At 38.3% G+C, this 21,400-nt stretch overlaps 3 protein-coding genes across 4 annotated transcripts in view; 2 read left to right on the top strand and 1 right to left on the bottom strand.

The window, feature by feature from the left end:
* The window catches only part of LOC145772510 (uncharacterized), a 172,686-nt gene that overhangs the window by 103,324 nt on the left and 47,962 nt on the right, over positions 1–21,400 (bottom strand). The gene's annotated exons all lie outside the window — the stretch shown is intronic.
* On the top strand, positions 2,569–3,706 carry LOC145772511 (jmjC domain-containing protein 8-like). The gene has a single exon (XM_082584382.1). It carries the CDS (start codon positions 2,569–2,571, stop codon positions 3,397–3,399), a length of 831 nt encoding a protein of 276 aa, XP_082440508.1. The 3' UTR covers positions 3,400–3,706.
* LOC145771839 (DNA topoisomerase 3-beta-1-like) lies at positions 3,836–19,584 on the top strand. Of its 2 annotated transcripts, none has more exons than XM_082583570.1 (15): positions 3,836–6,808; positions 7,342–7,510; positions 8,907–9,027; positions 9,304–9,479; positions 9,857–10,045; positions 10,943–11,129; positions 11,488–11,722; positions 12,416–12,576; positions 12,884–13,142; positions 13,230–13,328; positions 13,637–13,784; positions 13,876–14,042; positions 14,573–14,835; positions 15,723–15,828; positions 19,386–19,584. In XM_082583570.1, exons 1-15 carry the CDS (start codon positions 6,682–6,684, stop codon positions 19,550–19,552), a joined length of 2,574 nt encoding a protein of 857 aa, XP_082439696.1. In that variant the 5' UTR covers positions 3,836–6,681; the 3' UTR covers positions 19,553–19,584. The 2 variants fall into 2 exon arrangements, with proteins under 2 accessions (XP_082439696.1, XP_082439697.1); XM_082583571.1 differs by having other exon boundaries at positions 9,304–9,486; positions 9,864–10,045.

Genomic DNA, 21,400 nt, shown 5'->3' with positions numbered 1-21,400 from the left:
AATATCGTGACGTCACACGCGTGCCAAAAGGGGGGTTGTAACCCCCAAAACCCCCCCTTGGCTACGCCACTGCGCGGAACCTTGTTGAACAAGACTTCAACAATTGGCAACTTCACTCAGTCAATCTCGGTGACCGGGCCTGCGTGAGTGATTCAAAGCCTCTACAAGTATGCGAAACTGCCAGGATTAAGCTATGCAAGAAGCTTTCCCAGTCCGAGACATCAAACCTATTTCTTAAAGCAATTACTGCTTCATCACAAAAAATTATTTGTTCCGTAGACAGTAGGCTAATAGATAACAGACCAGCTAGGGCTAGATTTCACACATAAAAATGGCGCAAAAGACATCAATGAAAAGATTGAAGTTTCGCATAATGAAAACTACTGAGGGCTGTATGATAACATTTGACAGTCAATTGTGCCGAAGGTGAAAATTATATTGGTTTAACAGAAGTAAAAGGGTAATTCCAACAATCATGAAGTAAATGAGTGTCTTTCTGTAGCATTTTTGTAATGGCCAAATCGTCATTCTGTGGGGTGGCAATTGACTAGTAGACCGTCCGTATGGATGTCTCGTTGTTTCCCTGTCATTATGGGAACTAATTCCACTTTTGCATTGTGTAATCTGTATATTACATGCATAATTCAAACATGTACTAAACAATAAATACTACAAAAAGTGCTCAAAGCCAAACAGAGCAAATTACATCAAGTAATAACTATATCAAACATGTACTATGTTCTTGTTTTTGGCAAATAAACCAGAATGAGAAAAATACAAAATTATAATTGCCATTCAGCGGCACCTAGTGAATGGAATAATTCTCCGGCAGCAAGACTTCAACAATCGGAAAACTTCACTCTGCCAATCTCGGTAACCGGCCCTGCGTCAAGAGCCTCTGCAATTCACAAGTATGCGGAACTACCAGGAATAACCCATCAAGGCCTTGTCAGTCCGAGGATAAAGATTCAAAACCAACCAACAAACACACGTCACTTTAATCTAACCCATCTTTCTAGCATGAGAGGCTTAGCTATTTTTTGAAGCCATCGTCAAGCAAAAGGTTCCGGAATTTTGGTCCAATGAATATCAAAAACAGTTTGGCATCATTTGCTAGCAAAAAAGTTTTGTTTCAAATAAGCAAACCCATCTCCCGTCTCCGTCTGAACTTAAAGGTTTCACAATTTTTTCATCAAGCCAACCTTAATACAAATCGAAGGTAGGTAGGCCTATACTATTTCAATTCCAAATTTCACGCCGCTTATGAATCATGGTCTTTCAATCAAGGGCACGAAGAGGATCTGTCGTACCTCTATATTTTGCTTGTTTATTTGAAGAAAGTTTGTAGCCTATGCTGACTGCTGAGGTAGTAAAAAAGATAGCAAACTCTTGAAAACAAATCAATCCACAAACATAAAGAAAATCTTGGAGAAAACTCATTTCACTTGGTGAATGGTATGTGGAGAAATAGCCTACGCAATTTGTTTAGAAAACGTGATGAATGACGATTGCGTGAAACAATTGCCGCATTAGCCTAGTATATTGAATAGATGACTTTGGATATTTTTTTGTCATACCCAGGCTTATGCCCGATGGTGGAAAATGGAATAATGCTAATAATAATGCTTGTTTTTATAGGCCTATAGCACTGGATCCATCGCAGAATGGTTCAACCCCCCTTTGACACGCGTGTGACGTCACGATATTGAGAATGATGCTTTCAGTCTCTTTATGTCTCTAAAACAAAGTTTGCCTAATTTTAAACGAAACTGCATTAAAAGAGCGAGTTTTGCCAATACCAAACAGTCAAATATCTTATCCAGGAATTAGAAACAAGAAAACATAGAGACTTAGCTTTATTTCTGAAAAATGCCAAAGAAAACTTGATCTTATCCTTTTGCTATGCCACCGGACCACTGTGACCGGACAGCACCATTTTACAGGAATATTCATACCACATTTTTGTTGAAAATGCTCTCAGAATGCACTAAATTCAAAGCAATTTTTCAAAATTTCAGCGTGGCCAGATGGTTTAACTAAAGTAGTACAGATTGAAGCAAATTGGAAATAATAGGAAATCAAACGATTTAATGATACAACACTCCGTAATTGTTAAAAACTTTTGCACCTGGGAAGCAAAAGTAGCATAGGTTTTGCAGGGAAAACTTGCGGATCTGGCAATTCTTAAAAGTTGCCTGACGTTGTCGAGCAATGGCACTATTGCCAGGCCCAGGGATTGTTGGTATTTTGTCACTATTTTCTCAGGGATTAGCAGACATTTTGAAGGGTTGTCAGACCATAATTTTAACAAACCTTGACTCCCAATTATAACCGTAATCCGAAAAACTAGTAGCTCTGGTCTAAGCGAAGTACTAAATTTAAATATTTTCTGGTTTGAATTGTATTGAAAATGCTCACAAGACCAATTACAATTTTTAAGCTGTAATTTCATTTTAAAAACTTAAAATATTTTAATTTTAGCTATAGGTACTGCAGCACCGTAATGTGAGTGGTTTTTTTCAAGAACTTAAATTTATATGAATACAGAATACTAAAGTAAGAGATAATATGATTTACTTTAATCTGATAGCTCTGTGTATTATTGTTATATCTCCAACGTCAAGTTACCAGACTGTCAAAGAAGAAAGTTTGTGTGTTTCTTCATCTGGATGTGGTGAATGGGGATCATCCAAAAATAAGTCTCTGTCTGACATGTTGTCTTCTGATACTTGCAACATCCAGCGAGTTAATAATATATCTCAAGAACAATTTCTACGTGATTTTGCATACAACCTTCCAGTTATATTCGTTAATGTGACCAATAATGCACACTTTCAAGAGCTTTGCAGAAAAGGAAATTTGCTTCAAAGCTATGGAGATAGAACTATAACTCTCAGCACAGCAAACACGCACTCATATGACAAGGTGTATTTAACTTTCACTGAGTACATGGAGCAAATTTTACGACCACAAGATTTTAGTAAATCAGGCCAAGAAACGCTTTACTTTTTTGGAAATCATGACTATTCGAAATGGGAAGATTTATTTCAGCATTATGTCATTCCACCCTATGAGTTGCCAAATAAATCACCAGCACTTAGTTTTGGGATTGCTGGGGCAGGGACAGGCGTCCCTTTTCATTTCCATGGTCCAGGATTTGCTGAAGTCATACATGGGAGAAAAAGATGGTTTTTGTCGCCATTTAATCAAAAGCCAAGTTTCGATCCCGATAAAACAACATTTAGATGGTTCGTAGAAGATTATGAAACTGCTACTTCAATTCAGTCGATTCATGAATGTGTTTTAAATCCAGGCGAGGTTATATATTTTCCTGATAAGTGGTGGCATGCTACTTTAAATGTTGAAGATTCTGTTTTTATGTCTACTTTTTTGGGTTAAGAATTTAAGGCTTTGTTTTACTGTCATGAATTTCTATGTTATTGTGATTCAAAAACAGTTGTGTACCTATGTAAAATTGTTCTTTAAAATTGAAAGTGTATAGCCTAGCTATATAATATATTAACTGGTCCCTTTGAACTAACATTGAATCATATTTACATTGTCGGTTTGTCTTTATATTTGAATGACCATGAGAGTGTACTGAAATTATGCATTTTGTATCCAGGAATATTCAGTGATGTACGCGCATACAAAAAATATTGACGCCGTCAGCGTTAACGCAAACGTTCGAAAAACCATACGCCGTATGCGTCAACGCAACTTGTAAAAAAAGTTGGCTGCGTCAGCGCATACACTGGCGTAAGCGCATACACTGGCGTAAACTCATTTTGTTTGCTAGGTGCCAAACATTCACACGGTATAAACCACTTGAAACAAACAAGTTTTATTTTGAATTTCCACGAAGAAACACAAGCATCTGAAAGTGTTCATCTGACATTTTGCTGTGTTTTGGTTTTGTTGGAAGGTATTGGCGTGTTGTAGCAAAAAAAAGACATTAAAAAGTATGCGTTGATGCTATGCGCTAAAAAACCGCGAAAACTTTACGGCGTAGCCTCAAGCGCAAACTACCCAAAAAAATGTGGCCGCAAGCGTTAGCATAAAAAAAAGTCTACGCCGCATTTGCGGCGTAGAATTTGCGGCGTATACGTACATCTCTGGTCGTATTTTGCACATGTAGACCTATAAACAGTAGAGTGTTGCGGGTGCCCCGAAAAAATTAAAGTTGGTCCACTTACTCCTACTTTTTTTCTATGGTAGTTTTATGAAAAACACTTCAGTTCAACTTTCAGCTCATTTGTGTCGAATTTATCTATAGTGGAAAAATACGACGGTTTTTCATCTAAACAATGGCTATACAATATACATCTAACCATTTAAAGAAAACGTAATTAAACTGAAGATATATATTTGTATGTATTTTGGATTCTATCGTAGTCCTACCATGAATTACAACTAAGGAGAGTAGTTAGCATGCAAAGTATTTTCTAAGAAATCTAGTATATATATAGTCTTTTTATAGTCTAAATTTTAGCTGTTGACATTTTTAGGTGCTAAAATCACCTTGATGATGAAATACATGACCACATATGCAACAAATTTTAAAAGGTTTGCACAGTCTAACTTGCAGTAAGTTAAGAAATATTCATGTTGTTGAAAAGCACTCAGAATGTGGTCATGCAAGCTATCACACCAAGAACATACAGCATATAAAATATGCTATAAAACTAAACTTCATTACAATCTAAGAAACCAGCATTTGGATCTGATTTTTTGTTTTTTCTGATTGGGTCATGAATGCTATCATTTACAACAACCTAAATAATGTTTCAACAACATCCTTTTCTTACAACATTCAAAAAGCTGTAAGATAATTTGATGCTTCATTTAATACCAAAAGTTTGGCAACCGCCACCTTTGCAGCTTTAACCGAGTAATAGATGGCCAATCTTTAACAAGAAAATTTAAAAATTTGAATGTAAACAAGTTATTGAGTGGAGCATTGGAAGAGGACAATACTGTAGTCGATCATGGTCTTAAAAAATCAACTTCAATGTTTGCAAAGCTACCCAGCGCCTTTTAACTTGCTTTTTTTAAGTAATAACTACTACAAAGATGTTCGTTTTTTTGATATGTTTATATAGGTCTAATATCTTTTGATTTAATAAGGAATGAATTGAAAGTTTGAAACAACTGGATCTTCTGCATTCTTTGTCGTCATTTTCATTTGAAACTGATATATTTGATGTTGATTTGTAATTTTCTTCATTGTTTGCTTCTCTTTCATACAAGCTTATCTCAAATGTCTCACTTCAACGTTTTTTTGCATTCATTCCACAATATTTTGGTTCTGGTACTCAATTAGCTAACAGTTTATCATTAGAAAAATTAATGTATACAGGCTGGCTATCATTAGCAATTGCAACAACTTTAAATGGACTTGTTTTGTATCATTCGGCTATATTTCTTGACAAAAAATTCACACCGGGACCAGATGCCAAATTGTCTTTATCTTCTTCGATAAAAGATGACTTTTCTTTATTCCTGGATTAAAGTTTCTCAAGTTTTTCTATCTCTTTAAGTAATTGTAAATTGGTACTACTTCTGCTGTTTTTTACTAATGGATTGGTTTTGTTCATGATTGTCTAGTATTTCTGTCATAACAAGGATTGCTAAGAAGGATACAATGTTTGTGTTTCGATTCTTTTTGTCACCTCATATTTAAAAAAGGCCATGTAAGGAAGCACTTGCGAATAAGAATGTTTAGGCCTATGAATATTTTTGAAGGTGTTCACTGTTCAATTGCCTGGTGTTTCAGAAGAAATTAAATATCAATGTCAACGATTCTTATAATCCCAATCATACAAATCTTGTTCCCATACTCCTGATGAAATATCGTACCTCGAAACATAATTGCAATCACACCACATGAGGTGAAAATAGGGTAATACTAATAAAGTATTTTTGAAAGGTTTCTGGTTAGATTGTTAAACCTTTATCACTCTTATTCTTTGCATTTTACTCTGGATCTAAAACAAATTTATCTGAAACTGGGCGTTTCACAAACCTTTTCTTAAAATAAAAAAATTATAGTTGCAAGGGTATTTCTAAGGCTAAAATGGCCCTATTTTCTGCTATAGGTAATCCTTATCCAATTTCTTTAAAATATTTTCAGAACCGCCGCAGGAAAAAAGGTGAGCTGTTTTCGAACACCTCAAGGCACGTGCTTCACCCTAATTTACAGTCCTGGCACCGTTGTGATAATTTTTGCAAATTATGATGTTAATGTCTTTAGTTACTGGTTGCTAAAGCTGCTGTAACAAGTATTGTGTGCAATTTTTTGAAGTTCATTTATCGTTAATAACAAGAAAGTATCTTAGTGGTTGTAGCCAATGTTTATTTACAAACAATTCAAAAATTAAATTTTGATAAAGAGGTGATTTTCTTGAACCATAGACAATTTTAAAGATTGTTGGTCAATAATCTATATATATCTTGCACTTATAAAGTTATATGAAAGTAGGTGTGATAACTGAAATATGCTAACGTACATGGAGTGCAGTTGGACAATAGTTTCGAGCATACGTTCTGGTGAATCAGTAGCAATATTGCAGTAAGGCATGGGATGCAGTAATTTTATTGGTGTCACAATTTCAGTTTTTGTTGGTTACAGTAAATTTAGTTTGTTAAATCACGTATGATTTCTTTCAGTATTGAGTTGATATGAAGTCTGTTTTGATGGTGGCTGAAAAGCCATCTCTGGCTTTGTCAATCGCCAAGATATTGTCTAGAAATTCATTAAATACTAGAAAGGGCTTGAGTGGAGCATGCTCAGTTCATGAATATACAGGTAAGACTGTTTGCTTGCTTGGCAGTTAAATTTGTCGCACACAATCATGCAGTACACGACTCTCCACTGTTTAGCATTCAGATTAAACAATCAACTCCACAAACTCAAACCTCACTACTCATGTGCTGCCAAGTCATACAGGAATATTGCAACACACTAGCTCACACTAGAAAGTTATATGGTAGTCAATTTTCAAAAGAGCATGATGAAGTGTTTTGATATTTTTCATACTGAAGTCATGGGATGTTTGAAAACCTTAAAGTGTGCCACAAATTTCTATGATATTAAATTGGGTTGTGGAGTGTCATCCAAGGCCATAGTATGTTTTTATCTTATAACGTACTATACTTGCAGTATTAGGCTTTGGCCAATTGTGCTTGCTAGACATTCTTTCGTGTTCATACATAGACAATAGACAACGGTATAAATTACAACAATGCAATATAATATTACATATAAACTGGTCTTTCTAACTTCCTTGCAACTTTGAAGCATTTTTCCTCTGTCTTGTATGCTTCATATTTTTATTGCAGGAAACTTTAAAGGAGAAACTGTTCGTTTCAAAGTTACGTCCGTATGTGGGCACGTCATGAGTCTCGATTTTGAAGGAAAGTACAACAACTGGGAAAAAGTTGATCCCGGTGAGCTATTTCATGCAGAAACTTGGAAGAAAGAGGCCAACCCGAAGTTAAACATCCCAAAGTGAGCTACGCAATATTGAGATCCAGATTATAACTGAATCAAAAAGCTCTAATATACCGAATGCATGTTGACTCTGTGCAAAAAAAACTAAAAGTTTCATTTTGCTATCACACACAACTTCATTTTTATTTTCTCGCCATGAAATTCACAAACATTACAGTCCTCGAAATTAGCGGCGGCACACGGCAATTGCCGTGGTAAATGCCGCCGCAAACGTCATAATGGCCATTCTGCTATGGCAATAAAAATGCCGTCGCAAAATGAGCATTTAATTTGGACAAAAATTGTTCAAAATTTCTTCCTGTTTGATTTACTCGCAGCGGGAGTTTAATCAGCAGAAACATCGCACCAAGATTTAACCTCGGACTATTTTACTTGCTATGAACACTCACACAGTCTTCGCAATTAGCATATTTTACTTCGCAAAAACGTTGACGAGGCCAAATGGCAAAAGTTGAAATTGCCTCGGCAATGGCTGTGAACGTTTATTACGAAAAAATTGTACCAAAACATGTAAAACGAGAAGAGAAAAAAATAATCGAACAGTCGATCACGACCGCACTGTTTGATTTGTTGTAATGTAATAATACCAAAAGTAGCGATAAAGCGAGCAACGCGATACGCACGCTGTTACGGTGATTCACGTTAAATAATTTATTGGAGGGGAAAAGTAAGTTAATTTTGGGATGATTCAACGTTCGAGTCAGCACGTTGAATTATCATGAAATAAGGTTAATTGCTCAATCAGGTACCGGTAACAAATCAATAGCTCCCTGCGAGAAGATTGCCTCGATTTACGTATACAGTACAACACTAACATAATTTCGGCACAATTAGGATACTGCGAGCAACACAAAGTCTGTTGGATAAAGAACTAGTCCGAATTGGAATCATCGGATGCTGTATCGGAGGATGAGGTTTTCGCGTCGTCACTGGAATACTTGAAGACGCAAAACTGCCCGTTCATGAATGCGCGATGCCATATGATCGGAAGCATTACTTTTCTTTACTGCCAAAGAACCATTTATCCAATTTTGCACCACTTTTTATATTCGCAACGACACCAGTAAAAAATAAGCATTCGATGAAAGAATAACTTTTGCGTAACAATTATGGTTAGCCAGTATTTATAAGGTTGCAAACTTTTTACAGTTCACAAGAGCATTGTCAGCGCATAAAATAGCTTGCCTGATGCTCTGGGCTACCGCCGTGTGACACACAATGGAGAAGCGCATAAAATTTCATTTGATTAAGGCATACGGCAATTGCCGCCGCAATCCAAGGTTTGTTGATTTGGCGACGGCAATGTTTTTGCCGTCGTAGATGGAAGCTAATTTCGAGGGCTGCATTATCTGCATTAGGTTTGTTTTGTATTATAAATGTATGTTTTGTTCAGGTTTTTAGAAAAAGAAGCTCGTGACATCGATTGTGTGGTTTTGTGGTTAGATTGTGACAAGGAAGGAGAAAATATTTGCTTTGAAGTGTTGGATATTGTGCTTCCTGTTATGAAAAGATCAGTAAGTGCCATTCATGATAGCAATCTGCTTGCATAATGAGATGCTATGTGTGCCAGCGCAACTGCGTCTGACTTAAAACAGTAATGCTAAATATCCCAACATAAACAGGGCACTTTTGGTCACAAGCAAAACTTTTAAATTCGTTATGTTTATTGCTGTATATGTCTTCCTGTATCTTTAATGTTGGATTCCTTAACTATAAAAATGGGTTTTTTAGAGAACTTTATAACGTTAATTGTTGTATATTTTATTTACGTCCCACCTAACCACTTTCAGGGCAAACGTGGGCAACTGGTGTATCGTGCCAAGTTCAGCTCCATAACAGACAAAGACATTCATGCGGCCATGACAACGCTTGTTCAACCGAACGAGAACGAGTCGTTGTGTGTGGATGCCCGTCAAGAACTGGATCTACGAGTCGGATGTGCGTTTACTCGATTTCAAACGAAGTACTTTCAGGCAGGAAAATTTGATAAATTAATGTTTGATGTTGTTTTAACATGATAAGTGGCTGGATCATGATTCATGCCACAAGTTCTTTTTTAAACACCAAATCTGAAAAGTGAAAATACTATTTCCTGCTAGTTTTTGTCGAAAATTTTCAGTGAAGATAGGAGTTATCGGATATAGGAATTTTACAAAGTTACACAAATTGTGATCGACTATTCAGCTAGCAAAAGTTTCAATGTTTTCTAGCTGGTTAGAATTTCTTGCATAAATTTGCTTAATTATATCGGGAGATTAGTGTTATTTGTTAAGCAATAAGAAATAGATTTTAGTGTGATGATGTGTGCCATTCTACCTTCTAATTTATTCATCTTAAGTTTACTATACAGGGCAAATATGGGAACTTGGACAGCACTCTAATCTCTTATGGACCTTGCCAGACTCCTACACTTGGGTTTTGCGTGGAACGCCATGACACGATTCAGTCATTCAAACCTGAAACTTACTGGCAAATTAACATGGAAGTTAAATGTCCCAATAACGGGCCTTGCATCAAGTTGGACTGGGCTAGGTACAAAGCGTATCATGATATCTGAAAAATACAACACCATCTAAAAGTTATCATCAGCCCACTGCTATACTTCGCTTGTTATGCGACCTGTCGTTTCTATACTATTTTAACGTAAATTGTCCTTGACGTGCTTTGATAACGCTAGAAAGTTTTTTTCGCTTTGAAGTTTTAAAACGATGTAAAAACAACGACTTTTGCTGTTGGTTACTGACAATTTGGCGGTGAGATAGCGCAGCGGGTAAGGCGCTCGCTTTCCAATTATGCAATCCTGGTTTGGCTCCCGGCTTATCTGGTTGTTGAAAATCACCGCTCATCTCTAGTCTACCCAGGGACCAGGGTGTAATAAATTGGGTGGGCGTAGTTGCTGAAGGAAAGGCGACCGAGAGAAAGGAACTGGCCACCCTACTCTCCTTAGTGCCGAAGGCTTAGTATAATGAGAACCTTATCTTCTCATTCCCCGATGCTTGGATTCAAGTATGGACTCACCTTTTTACTGACAATTACGGAGTGTTGCAAGTCGTCAAAATTAAAGATAAAGGTGAGTCCCATACTTGAATCCAAGCATCGGGGGATGAGAAGATAAGGTTCTCATTATACTAAGCCTTCGTCACTAAGGAGAGTAGGGTGGCCAGTTCCTTTCTCTCGGTCGCCTTTACTACAGCAACTACGCCCACCCAATTTATTACACCCTGGGTAGAGGTGAGCGGTGTTTGTCAACAACCAGCATAAGCCGGGAGTCGAACCAGGATTGCATGACTGGAAAGCGAGCGTCTTACCCGCTGCGCCATCCCACGGCAGTTAATGACAAAATTAATGAATTAATGACATGTTTAAAAATTACTTTTTTGTCAGCTTGTCCACTGTATTTTTAAAGCATTGTATTATTACGTGTTTCAGAGTGAGATTATTTGATCAACAAGTTGCTACCATGTATCTGAACTTGATCAAAGACAAGAAGAAGGCTATTGTACAAGCCGTAAAAACGAAGGAGAAAACCAAACAACGACCGCTTGCACTAAACACAGTGGAAATGCTACGAGTCGCCAGCGCTTCGTTGAATATCGGGCCACAACAGGCCATGCAAGTAAACCATACATATTATTCATTTTGTACTCTCTTTTTATGGGAAAGAACGCAATATCAAGGTCTATGGTTAAGTTTTGAGTTGGACACTGGACAGGGCAAGCGATTGTTCGTTCAATGTAAATGTACAACCTGGTGAACCGATTTTTCCACATCTGGATATTATATACTGAATATAATTAATCCACGAGCAGCTTCATTTCGTCACAGCATAATTGTCATTTTTACTTGTTGTTTAGTTTCATGTGAAAGCACCATCAGCATATAATATTTGTAATTCATTATATCAAATCTTCCAATCGTGTTAAAATGTATTTGTCAATCCATGTTGCACACAATATTATCTCGTGCTACTTTAGGCTGCAGAGCAGTTGTACACTCGCGGATTCATCAGCTACCCTCGTACAGAAACAACTCATTACCCCGAGAACTTTGATTTCAACGCTTGCTTGAATCAACAAACTTCAAATAACATATGGGGACAGTATGTAAAAGAGCTGAAACAAAGCGGTTACTCCAAGCCAAGGAAGGGGGTAGATGTGGGCGACCATCCTCCGATAACCCCTATGCGAAATGGAACGGAAGCAGAAATAGGTATTATTGTTTTGATATCACATTACGTGCTGTTGAGTCCGACTTTGAGTACTTCAATGACTTTGTAGTTCGCTTACATGTTTTGTAAGTTTGCTTAAACGAAAATGCAATAAGTTTGATGCTACTTTATAAGCTATATCGCTATGAGTGAAAGCCACATTCCTGCGAAAGACTATACCATTGCCTTACAAGCTCATGTCCAATCTCTGCCAGTCTTTTAATTCACATTTCGTTTGAAAGGTTATCATCACTATTTTTCGCTCGTTGATCCCTCCCGATTTCCTCAAGATTACCAGCTTTTTACGGATCAAAACCTTTGCGTTTGTCGTGCACTGCTTTGCTTTAATAGTTTCACTCCCGGCTTGAAGCACCCCGCCTCAGTTGGAACTCCATCTGGTTCCATCCTCCAGTCTTTCTTATTTTTTACTTCACTGTGTAGTAGATATTAACGACCTGTTTTAGCCTGATGCTGCGAGTTCGCTGTGGTAATAGCGAATTGCACTAGCTTTCGGAACACAGTTTCCTCGTCATAGCACATGACTAGGGAATTGTGTTCCGAAAGCTAGTGCAATTCGCTAAATTACCACAGCAAACTTGCAGCATTAGGCTAAAACAGGCCGTTAATATCTACATTGTGAAGTAAGCAACAATCATGTTGCTAAAAGCGAAACTCAATCTATTTCTTGTTTGCAGGCAATCACGACCACTGGCGTTTGTACGAGTACGTCGTTCGCCATTTTCTCGCCACTTTAAGTTCCGACTGTTCCTACCTCCACACCGAAATTTCGTTTCTCGTCGGCGAAGAAAAGTTCACTTGCACCGGCAGCTCTCCTCTTAATCCAGGCTTTACTAAAGTGAGATCCGTTCATGTGTGGTGTTGTTCCAATGCATGACCTGTCTCTATTCATTCACCAGCTACAGCTAGTATGTGGCACTGTTTAGGTGGCGTCTCACAATGTTTGCGGTTGAACAAATGAATTCTCATTGCTAAGTACAGCAAATTCATATTCTGCCCACCCAGCAAGTCAGTTATTAGCATTGATACAATGTCGACGTTGAATGAATGCTAAAAATGACTTATTTGCTGTCTGGGCGAGCGTTTGTGACTGATTTAATGCGTATTTCGGACAAAACAAAGTTTCAAACAAATTTCTCGTGCAGATCATGCCATGGCTCTCTATAAGCGAGCATCAGACGGTGCCTAACCTGTCCCAGGACGATGTGTGTTCGGTTGAAAACGTCTCACTCAACGAGAGAAAGACTGGCCCTCCTGACTATCTGACTGAGAGCGAACTGATCACTTTAATGGAGAAGCACGGCATCGGCACGGATGCTAGCATTCCAACTCATATAAACAACATTGGACAGAGGAATTATGTGACTGTTATCTCAGGGAGAAAGCTGCAACCAACCAATCTAGGTAAAGTGAGATTTATTTTTGTTATCGAAATTTGTGTAATCTGCAGAAATCCTTGCTGGACTCATACAAAACTATCTACCCTTTCAGGAATCATGCTCGTTCACGGATACAAGAAAATCGATCCAGATCTAGTTCTTCCAACGATCAGATCTGCCGTCGAAAAACAATTGAACCTCATTGCCATAGGTGAGTTGATCATTAGAATAGAAATGTGAGCTTTTGTTTTTGAATTAATTGCTGTTTGGTTTACTGCATAAAATCTAATTCAAACTCTCATTTCTGTTTACTTATATTATTATTTTTTTCATCGTTTTATGTGCAAGTTATAGCGCATGCCCCACTCACGCTTTGAAAACAATAAAAACCCGGTCAGCAAACCAGTCATATTTTACATTGATTCAACGTTTGCAGACGTTGAATCAATGTAAAAAAAACTGGTTTGCTTGCCATTCAATGTATCAAATTTGCCGATATTCGTTTTTATGATTCAACAGGGAAGGCTCAGCAGAAAGATGTCTTGGTACACGCCATCACCGTCTTCGAACAGAAGTTCCATTTCTTCGTGCAGCACGTCCTTTCCATGGATTCTCTTTTTGAAGTCACTTTCACTCCCTTGTCTGAAAGTGGGAAACCGATATCGCGGTAAGTAAACGACACGCAACAGTAACTAAACGACAAATGGAAACACGTCCTGGTCGAAATAATAAACTTTTTTCTTTTTTTCTTTTTTCAGCTGTGGCAAATGCCGAAGGTTCATGAAGCACATCGTGGCGTCGCCACCACGCCTACACTGCAATACATGTGACGACACTTACGATCTTCCTGCTAAGACTCACGTCAAGTTGTACATGGAAAGAAGGTGCCCCTTGGACGACTTTGAATTGTTAGTATGTTCTACAGGTGAGGTTAACTCGTTTGTCAGATAACAAAATTTTGGTTTTGTCATTGCAACGTCGTAAGACGTTGAAACGATCCTAAAGTGGCAAATGTTGCTAGCAGGGTTGAAGACGACTTTCAGACTAACAGTAACATACTCTTTGAAAGCAGTCAACTTTTGTTTTGTTCAAACTATGACATCTTATTCTTTTGCTTCTGAAAAACTCAAAAAATATTGCTGCAGTAGTAAAAAAAATATTATATATGTGCTTTACTGTGTGCAATGCATGGCACTGTGATCATCACATATGTTGGTTTCACGGAGTCTAGCAATACAGCAAGTTTTAGCGTTGCTGTGCAGAAGCTCACCAGAGTACATTTATTCAGTATTTACTACCTGCCTGAATCCTGCCAGGCGGAAAAGCAGTCTGCTGAAGGAAATCGGTGATGAGAATTGCATTTTTTGAAGTGTACAGAAATTGTGAAAAAAGCTTAGAGGGTTTATTTAATCCAACATTAGCAAGATTTATAAAAACGTGTTTACGTTTCAACAGGCTCTCAAGGAAAGAGCTACTCTTTGTGTCCGTATTGCTATAATCATCCACCTTTTCCTGGGATGAAAAAGGGCTCTGGATGCAATGCCTGCACCCACCCTAGCTGCATGCACTCGCGAGCCACACTGGGAGTCTCTCCGTGCATGTCTTGCGAGAACGGTGGTATCTTGGTACTCGATCCCTGCTCTGCTCCAAACTGGAAACTTGCTTGCAATGACAACCGATGCTCCACTGTTGTGAGCTTATTTCAAGACGCTCACCGGGTGAGGAAAAATTCTTGCATTTGCTTCGTTTCAATCAGGGTAAAATAGTACCACTGGTTCAAGTACCAATTTTTTTAAGCTTATGATTTATTGAAAAAAAATATGAGCTGTCGAATATGTTTGCTTTTTGATATCGGCAGTGTGATCCGTATCAATGAAGGTCCATGTCCATCAAGGAGTGCGAAAAGCTTTTTTTGTAAGTTGATACGATAGCTCATTGAACTGAGATCACTTGAACTGAGATCACTTGAACTGAGATCATTGAACTGAGAAAGCTTTTTTTGTAAAGTTGATACGATATCTCAGGGGTCACCTAACCTTTTTTCTCTGAGGGCCAGATTGCTGCAAGATTAATAGCTGCGGGCCGGATGCAAATTGCGAAAAGATATACAACTATTTAGAATCTCCATTGACTTGAATTGAGCACAATACATAACAAAGTCAGCGGTAGAATAGCAAAGTTGTGATGAAAATCGAAAGGTTGCTGGAAAAGTAATCCCCTGCTGTGATACACTACAGAGCATCGTACTCTTGAAAAACATTACATCTATCCAAATTTGGCCTAGGCTGTTCCCATTTGTGGTGTCCTAATGATAAACAGCAACGTCATTCCTTTACAAAAAGTTTGGTAACTTTTTTCCTTAACAGTTGTAGTGCAGCTGTTATTTCCGCAGCACGTGGCGGGGATGGATGAAATCAGTTCGCGGGCCGTAGTTTGGTGACCCCTGCATATCTCATTGAACTGAGATGTGCTTTAAATTCATTGTCATAATTATATGTATTAGTGAATATAACCTAACATGCATACTTTTTCCATTATGAATTACGGTGTATCGTTGCCTTCTCAGTTCTTAGCACATCATCTCATTAAACACTTTGCATTCCAGATAAGCGTAACTGAAGATGCTTGTGAAAAATGTAGTGCGTATGAACTCGCCGTGGATTTCCATAAGGACAAGACACCTTTAGAAGGCAATAAGACAAAACACACAGGTATAGCAAAACACATAGCCTATTAACACGATGCAAACCTGTCCTTCTTCATAAATTTTTTAAGTGAATTGATTTTTAATTTATGCGCCTATCTCAACCATAAAGTTGTCATTGACAAACGTGTGATTGACATCATTCTCAACATGAAGAAGAAGAATCTTTTTCTCAGACACTACTTCTCGGAGAGATCAAAATTTCGATCATGGTTATGAAAAACAACAAACTTGCAGGCCCTGATAGAATTCCAGCATAGAGTTACAAACAAGGTGGCAGTTTAATCCAACACGACCTCCATCAACTGCTGATCAAAATCTTTTGCTTGTCTGTAATCAAAATCTGACAAATGAAGTTGTTTCATCTGATTTTAAAGATGTCAATATCATCACCATATACAAACGCAAATGTAATCGATCAGAGTGTAGAAACTATCGTACGATTTTTCTGTTAGTAACTGCTGGCAAGATGTCAGCACGTGTTCTTAACATTCGCCTCAAACTGATATCCAAGAAGATTTTTCCTGAATCCCAGGCGGCCTTCAGGTCATCGCGTAACACCACGGAAATGATATTTTCCTTAGACAATTGCAAGAAAAGTGTCGTGAACAACATCAACCATTGTATAGGGCGTTTATTGACCTCTCTAAGGCCTTAGACCGCGTCTCAAACGAGCTTCTGTGGAATGTACAATATCCTGACAACTTTCTTCGTATCCTGCGTTTTCTTCATGACGGTATGCTTGCCAGAGTCTAGACCAGCAATAACAGTACTGAACCTTTTTGGTTAACTGGGGGTAAAACAGGGCTGGTTACTCGGATGAAACAGGGCTGCGTAATAGTACCAACTCTTTTTGTAATTTTCATTGCATCTATGATGGAAAGCTTATCAACCTCACCCTCCTCAAAAGTAAATCAAAGACTACAACACGCAGTATCATAGAATTTCAATATGCTGATGATAACTGTGTAGCAGCACTGAGTGAAAACCATCTACAGCAGATTTTGAATATTTTCCATCAAACATACAAGAGGCTTGGACTTAAGCATCAATATTAACAAGTACTCTTTCAACCACTTCTCAAAAATCGTGACAGTGCTCTGCCAAAAATCATTCTCAATGGTACACCTCTGAAGAGTGTGAAGCACCTGTGCTATCTAGAAAGTGTAATTTCAGACAGCGTTGACCTTTGGGAATACAACATCGTTTAAAGTGTGCTAGCACTGCTTTCGGAAAACTTCGCACACGTATATTTGACAATCATAATAGTATACGAAAAACATACAAAGCTCGCTGTTTACAATGCAGTAGTTATCACAGCACTGCTGCATGCTTCCGAAACCTGTATTACCTACCGAAACCATATTACAACTCTCTAAAGATTTCAACAAAGCTGCCTGCGTAAAATTCTGAATATCAGCTAAGAAGAAAAAAGTTTGAACGTGCTAGAAGAGGCTGAAACAACAAGCATTGAGTCCCGCATTATTTTAAACCAACTGAGATGGTGCGGGAATGTAGTGCGAATGCTGGATCAGCGCCTCCCTAAGCAAATGTTTTACTCGGATTGGCTAAAGGTAAGGGTTCGGTAGGTGGACAAAAGAAGCGGTAGACTCACTGAAGGGTAATCTTAAATGTGTAACATCAATTACACAAACTGGGAGGAATCGCAGAGGATAGACTGCTTTGGGGATCTGCCACTTATGAAGATGTTGCCATGTTTGAAAAGAGCAGATCTCAATGGTTAAAAGAATACAAAGAAAAGAACCTCACAACCAGCTCTTCCAAAGAATCTTAAAGGCACACTAAATGAAATTTTCAAACGAGAATTAAGCATTAAAGTGCGTAAACTGAACATTCAAGAATACATTTCAAAAAAAAATTACAGAAAAAAAATTGTTTTCAATGGCGCTGGCAAGGCCCAAAGTCCAGAGTTTCATTTATTTTCATTTTTTTCAAAATGACCAAAACGTGCAAACACTGCTCGAGAATACGTCATAAAGGCCAGCAATAACAAAAGCCACGTTACCAATCTGATGTTTTGAGCAAACTGTCTGCTGTTTTGATGTTAAAATGTGCTGTTTTGATGTAAATACATACATAGCCAACAGTCAAATCGCCCGCAGTAACAATTATTGCGTGATCGGTTGATTGCTAGCCTTTATGACGTAGACTGCACAGTCGCACGCTTCGTTGCTCAGGCTCAATCTCATTTTGAAAGCTCTGACAAAACCACGCCCACAATGGTGGTCAGACCGCAATGGGGCAAAATTTTATTGAAAATCGTTTTATGGTAGCATGTTAAACACAAAGAACGTGGAAAATCGCCAAGTCAGGTTTTTCCTTTAGTACCCCTTTAAAGGGCGGGGAAACCCAAATTCACTTTTTGCGAGTTTTTTGTTTCAGCGTGATGTCATTGCGTACAACATGCGTTTTAGCAAAAAAAAATCCAAATTTTGTTGCCCTCGTCTCGCTAAGGCCGCTTTTGTTTGATACCCGTTTGCGAGGTCTCGCGCGCATCAAGCTGTGATTCTGTTCGCTGTGACGTCACAAGGTACATATAGTTGTGGCCAAAAGTTTAAGACCAGACTTGATTTATGACGATTTTTGCATTACTTCAAAATGCTGCATCATATATTGTTTCAGTTGCATCATCTTTATGCATCATCTTATATCTGATGCAGTATTTTGAAGTAATGCAAAAATCGTCATAAATCAAGTCTGGTCTTAAACTTTTGGCCACAACTATATGTACCCTGTGACGTCACAGCGAACAGAATCACAGCTTGATGCGCAACGAGACCTCGCAAACGGGTATCAAACAAAAGCGGCCCTAGCGAGACGAGGGCAACAAAATTTGGATTATTTTTTTGCTAAAACGCATGTTGTACACAATGACATCACGCTGAAGCAAAAAACTCGCAAAGTTTATTTGGGTTTCCCCGCCCTTTAAATGTCCCAAATGTAACCGAACGTTTAAAGCCAGGATTCAACTCATTAGCCGTTCAAGAACTCATCGTTTGCGCTTTTATTGCGAAGACCATCATCCTCGAAGACGAGAGATCATCGCCTGCTCTATGTATTGTATATTTGTGGACCTGAATTGTATATTATGTATATTTGTGGGCCCGAATTAGCCCACATGAAGAAAAATTCGATCTGGTCTTGTTAAGAAGTCCCAAGATCTTTGATTTTACTTCGATACTATTCAGATTTGACAGATCTAGTTTTGTATTGCCACAAACGCATGGCATAGAACAGAAATACTAAGATTAATTTTCAAACACGTTTGTATGTCTTCGGCCTCCATGCATCTACTTGTGCCTTGGTTATAGCCTACCAGCAATCAAAATATCTCAATTTTTTGTACGTTAGGCGTTCAGTTTTTTCGTTAAACCTTCATCTTTGCCGAAACGTTTGTACTCGAATGCGTTGTGCATTGGTCAAATCTTGCTTCTTTGTTCATACGTAAAGTTACTTGATTCAGCCTTTAAAAAGGTCAGTTTGTCTGTTGATCCTGAAAACTACATTTTCACATCGACACCGCTAAACTGTTTTAACTACCAGGTTGTATTTACTGCGATCCCGTTTTTTCGGGCTTGATCAAGTTGAAACAAGCCCGTTTGACGGTGAAAAGGGCGCCACAGAGAGGACGTGGAAGAGGAAAGTCGAGAGGTCGTGGAAGGAAGGTGCCGAAAGACAAGATGTCACAACTGGCCAATTATTTTGTTTAGTTTTTCTTTTTAATAAAATCTTCGTATTACGATCGGTCTGATTCTGGTCTTGTGTGACTCGCAAGAAAGTTGTGATTTTTTTAGCTTTGAAACATTTTGAAAAGCTCTTCTGCATTGTGTCCTAAACGAACGCTACGGTCTTTAGGGTCTTATGTCATCGCGCACAGTGTGTACTCAGTGGTGTAGGCAGGATTTTCTCAAAGGGGGCCATTCGAAGTTTTTTTCAAATCGAAATAAATTGAAAAACGTCGTTTGTCGCTTCTACCTTTTTCTGGACCTCTGCTATGTTTGTCATATATTGTTTTTTTCGTTGTGATGGTCAGAAATAAAAACAAACTGAACTGAAAACGCCCATTTGCTAATAACAACCAGTTAGCCACATTGTGTAAGATTAGTCTACCATACTCTGCTTGCATAACGATGATTTTTTTAGTTTGCAGCAACTAGTTTAGCCTACTCGTTGGGATAGATTTGTAGTTAGCTTGCTCTACCCAATGAAGCTCGCGTATTGAGGGTAGCTTGCGTTCAATGGTGTGCGCAGAGCAGGATTTTGTTACTGATGGAGGGGAGCGTTCGATATAACCTGATATTTTCTTTATCAAGAGTAGCTTCACTCTACTCTATAAAGGGGCGCCGGAACGATTTTTGACTGGGGGGGCAAAATTACGAAAAAAGGGCACATTTGTTTACTAAAAGGCAATTTTTTTCAAGTTTTAAGATAAGATATAGCGACAATGCTAATCTATCAGCTCACTATGTATTGAGTAATGATAGCCTACAAGTGGCCAAGTTTGGCAGCCGGTCTCTTCTAGAAAATTATTTAATTTCGCAATAGAATGATTGTGGATTAACTGTCGAAAATATGTAGTATCAAAGAGTGACGCAAAATTAGGTCAGCGCGTCATAATCGCCACTGTTGCATTGTAGCCTACGGGAATATTTGTTATTGATGGAATATATCCATCTGCGATCACCAGCGCTGTCAGTCTTGTTTGTAATTCTCGATGTTTATTTTAACAAAGTCTTAACCGAAGTGCTAATTTACATTGGCTGGCAATATTGTCGTTTTTATGTCGATTCGATGTTGTCGGACATTGAATCGTTGTTAAAAAGGAGAACTGGGTTAGTTGACATCCGAGGAGAAAACATTTTTTGATCATATTTTGCAAAAATCATGCTTCGTTTAGTAATGTCCTTCAAATCATTGAAATACTTATTTTATTACCTTGCCTTCATCGTCAACACATGTCGAACGTTGTTTTTCGTTGCTAAAAATAATTCTACGGGAGTGGCGAACTTCTTTAAGTCAGCCACATTGGAGACACTCCTGCGAGCGTCGTCAGATGGTCCCGCAGTACTGGATTACAATCCCGATAAAGGACATCGCCCAGGCCCAGACTTCAACAACGCTAAGTGATCATTTTAGCATTGTTGCAAGTTTAATTGTATTTACTTGTGATATCGTTATTTTTATTTTGGCCTCCAAGCACGCAGATTTGGCTGCCGAGAAGGGGCTCCTAGTAGAAGAAGGGGCTCCCGGTAGGCCACGATGGCTGCCGAAAAAAAAAACGAGTTTTAAAGCCTGTAGGCTACTGTGTAGCAAAAATTTTTTGCTGTAAATATTATTTTGAGGCAAAAATGAAAGATTATAATTAGACTAAAAGCGAATAGCAGAAATTGTTATATTGCAAAATGTGCAGTAGCTCACATGACTTTAAAAGGGCACTATTGCCCTCCTTGCCTCTCCATTTGCAGAAAAATTGAGGGCAGGAGGGGCATCCGCCTGCAATTCCTTAAATTTTTTTATACTTTCTTTGCTTTGAATTGTGTGTGTTAACAGGTCTCGAG

The sequence above is a fragment of the Aplidium turbinatum genome, chromosome 6, assembly GCF_918807975.1.
Source record: "Aplidium turbinatum chromosome 6, kaAplTurb1.1, whole genome shotgun sequence".
NCBI classification, from domain to species: domain Eukaryota; kingdom Metazoa; phylum Chordata; class Ascidiacea; order Aplousobranchia; family Polyclinidae; genus Aplidium; species Aplidium turbinatum.
Note: the sequence above shows the minus strand (reverse complement) of the source record. Positions and strands in the feature narration are given on the sequence as shown.

Coding starts and splice junctions, on each gene's coding strand:
- LOC145772511 (XM_082584382.1), top strand. CDS start 2,569: ATGATTTACTTTAATCTGATAGCTCTGTGTATTATTGTTATATCTCCA.
- LOC145771839 (XM_082583570.1), top strand. CDS start 6,682: ATGAAGTCTGTTTTGATGGTGGCTGAAAAGCCATCTCTGGCTTTGTCA. Junction 7,511..8,906: donor CCGAAGTTAAACATCCCAAA/GTGAGCTACGCA, acceptor TGTTTTGTTCAG/GTTTTTAGAAAAAGAAGCTC. Junction 10,046..10,942: donor ATCAAGTTGGACTGGGCTAG/GTACAAAGCGTA, acceptor TACGTGTTTCAG/AGTGAGATTATTTGATCAAC.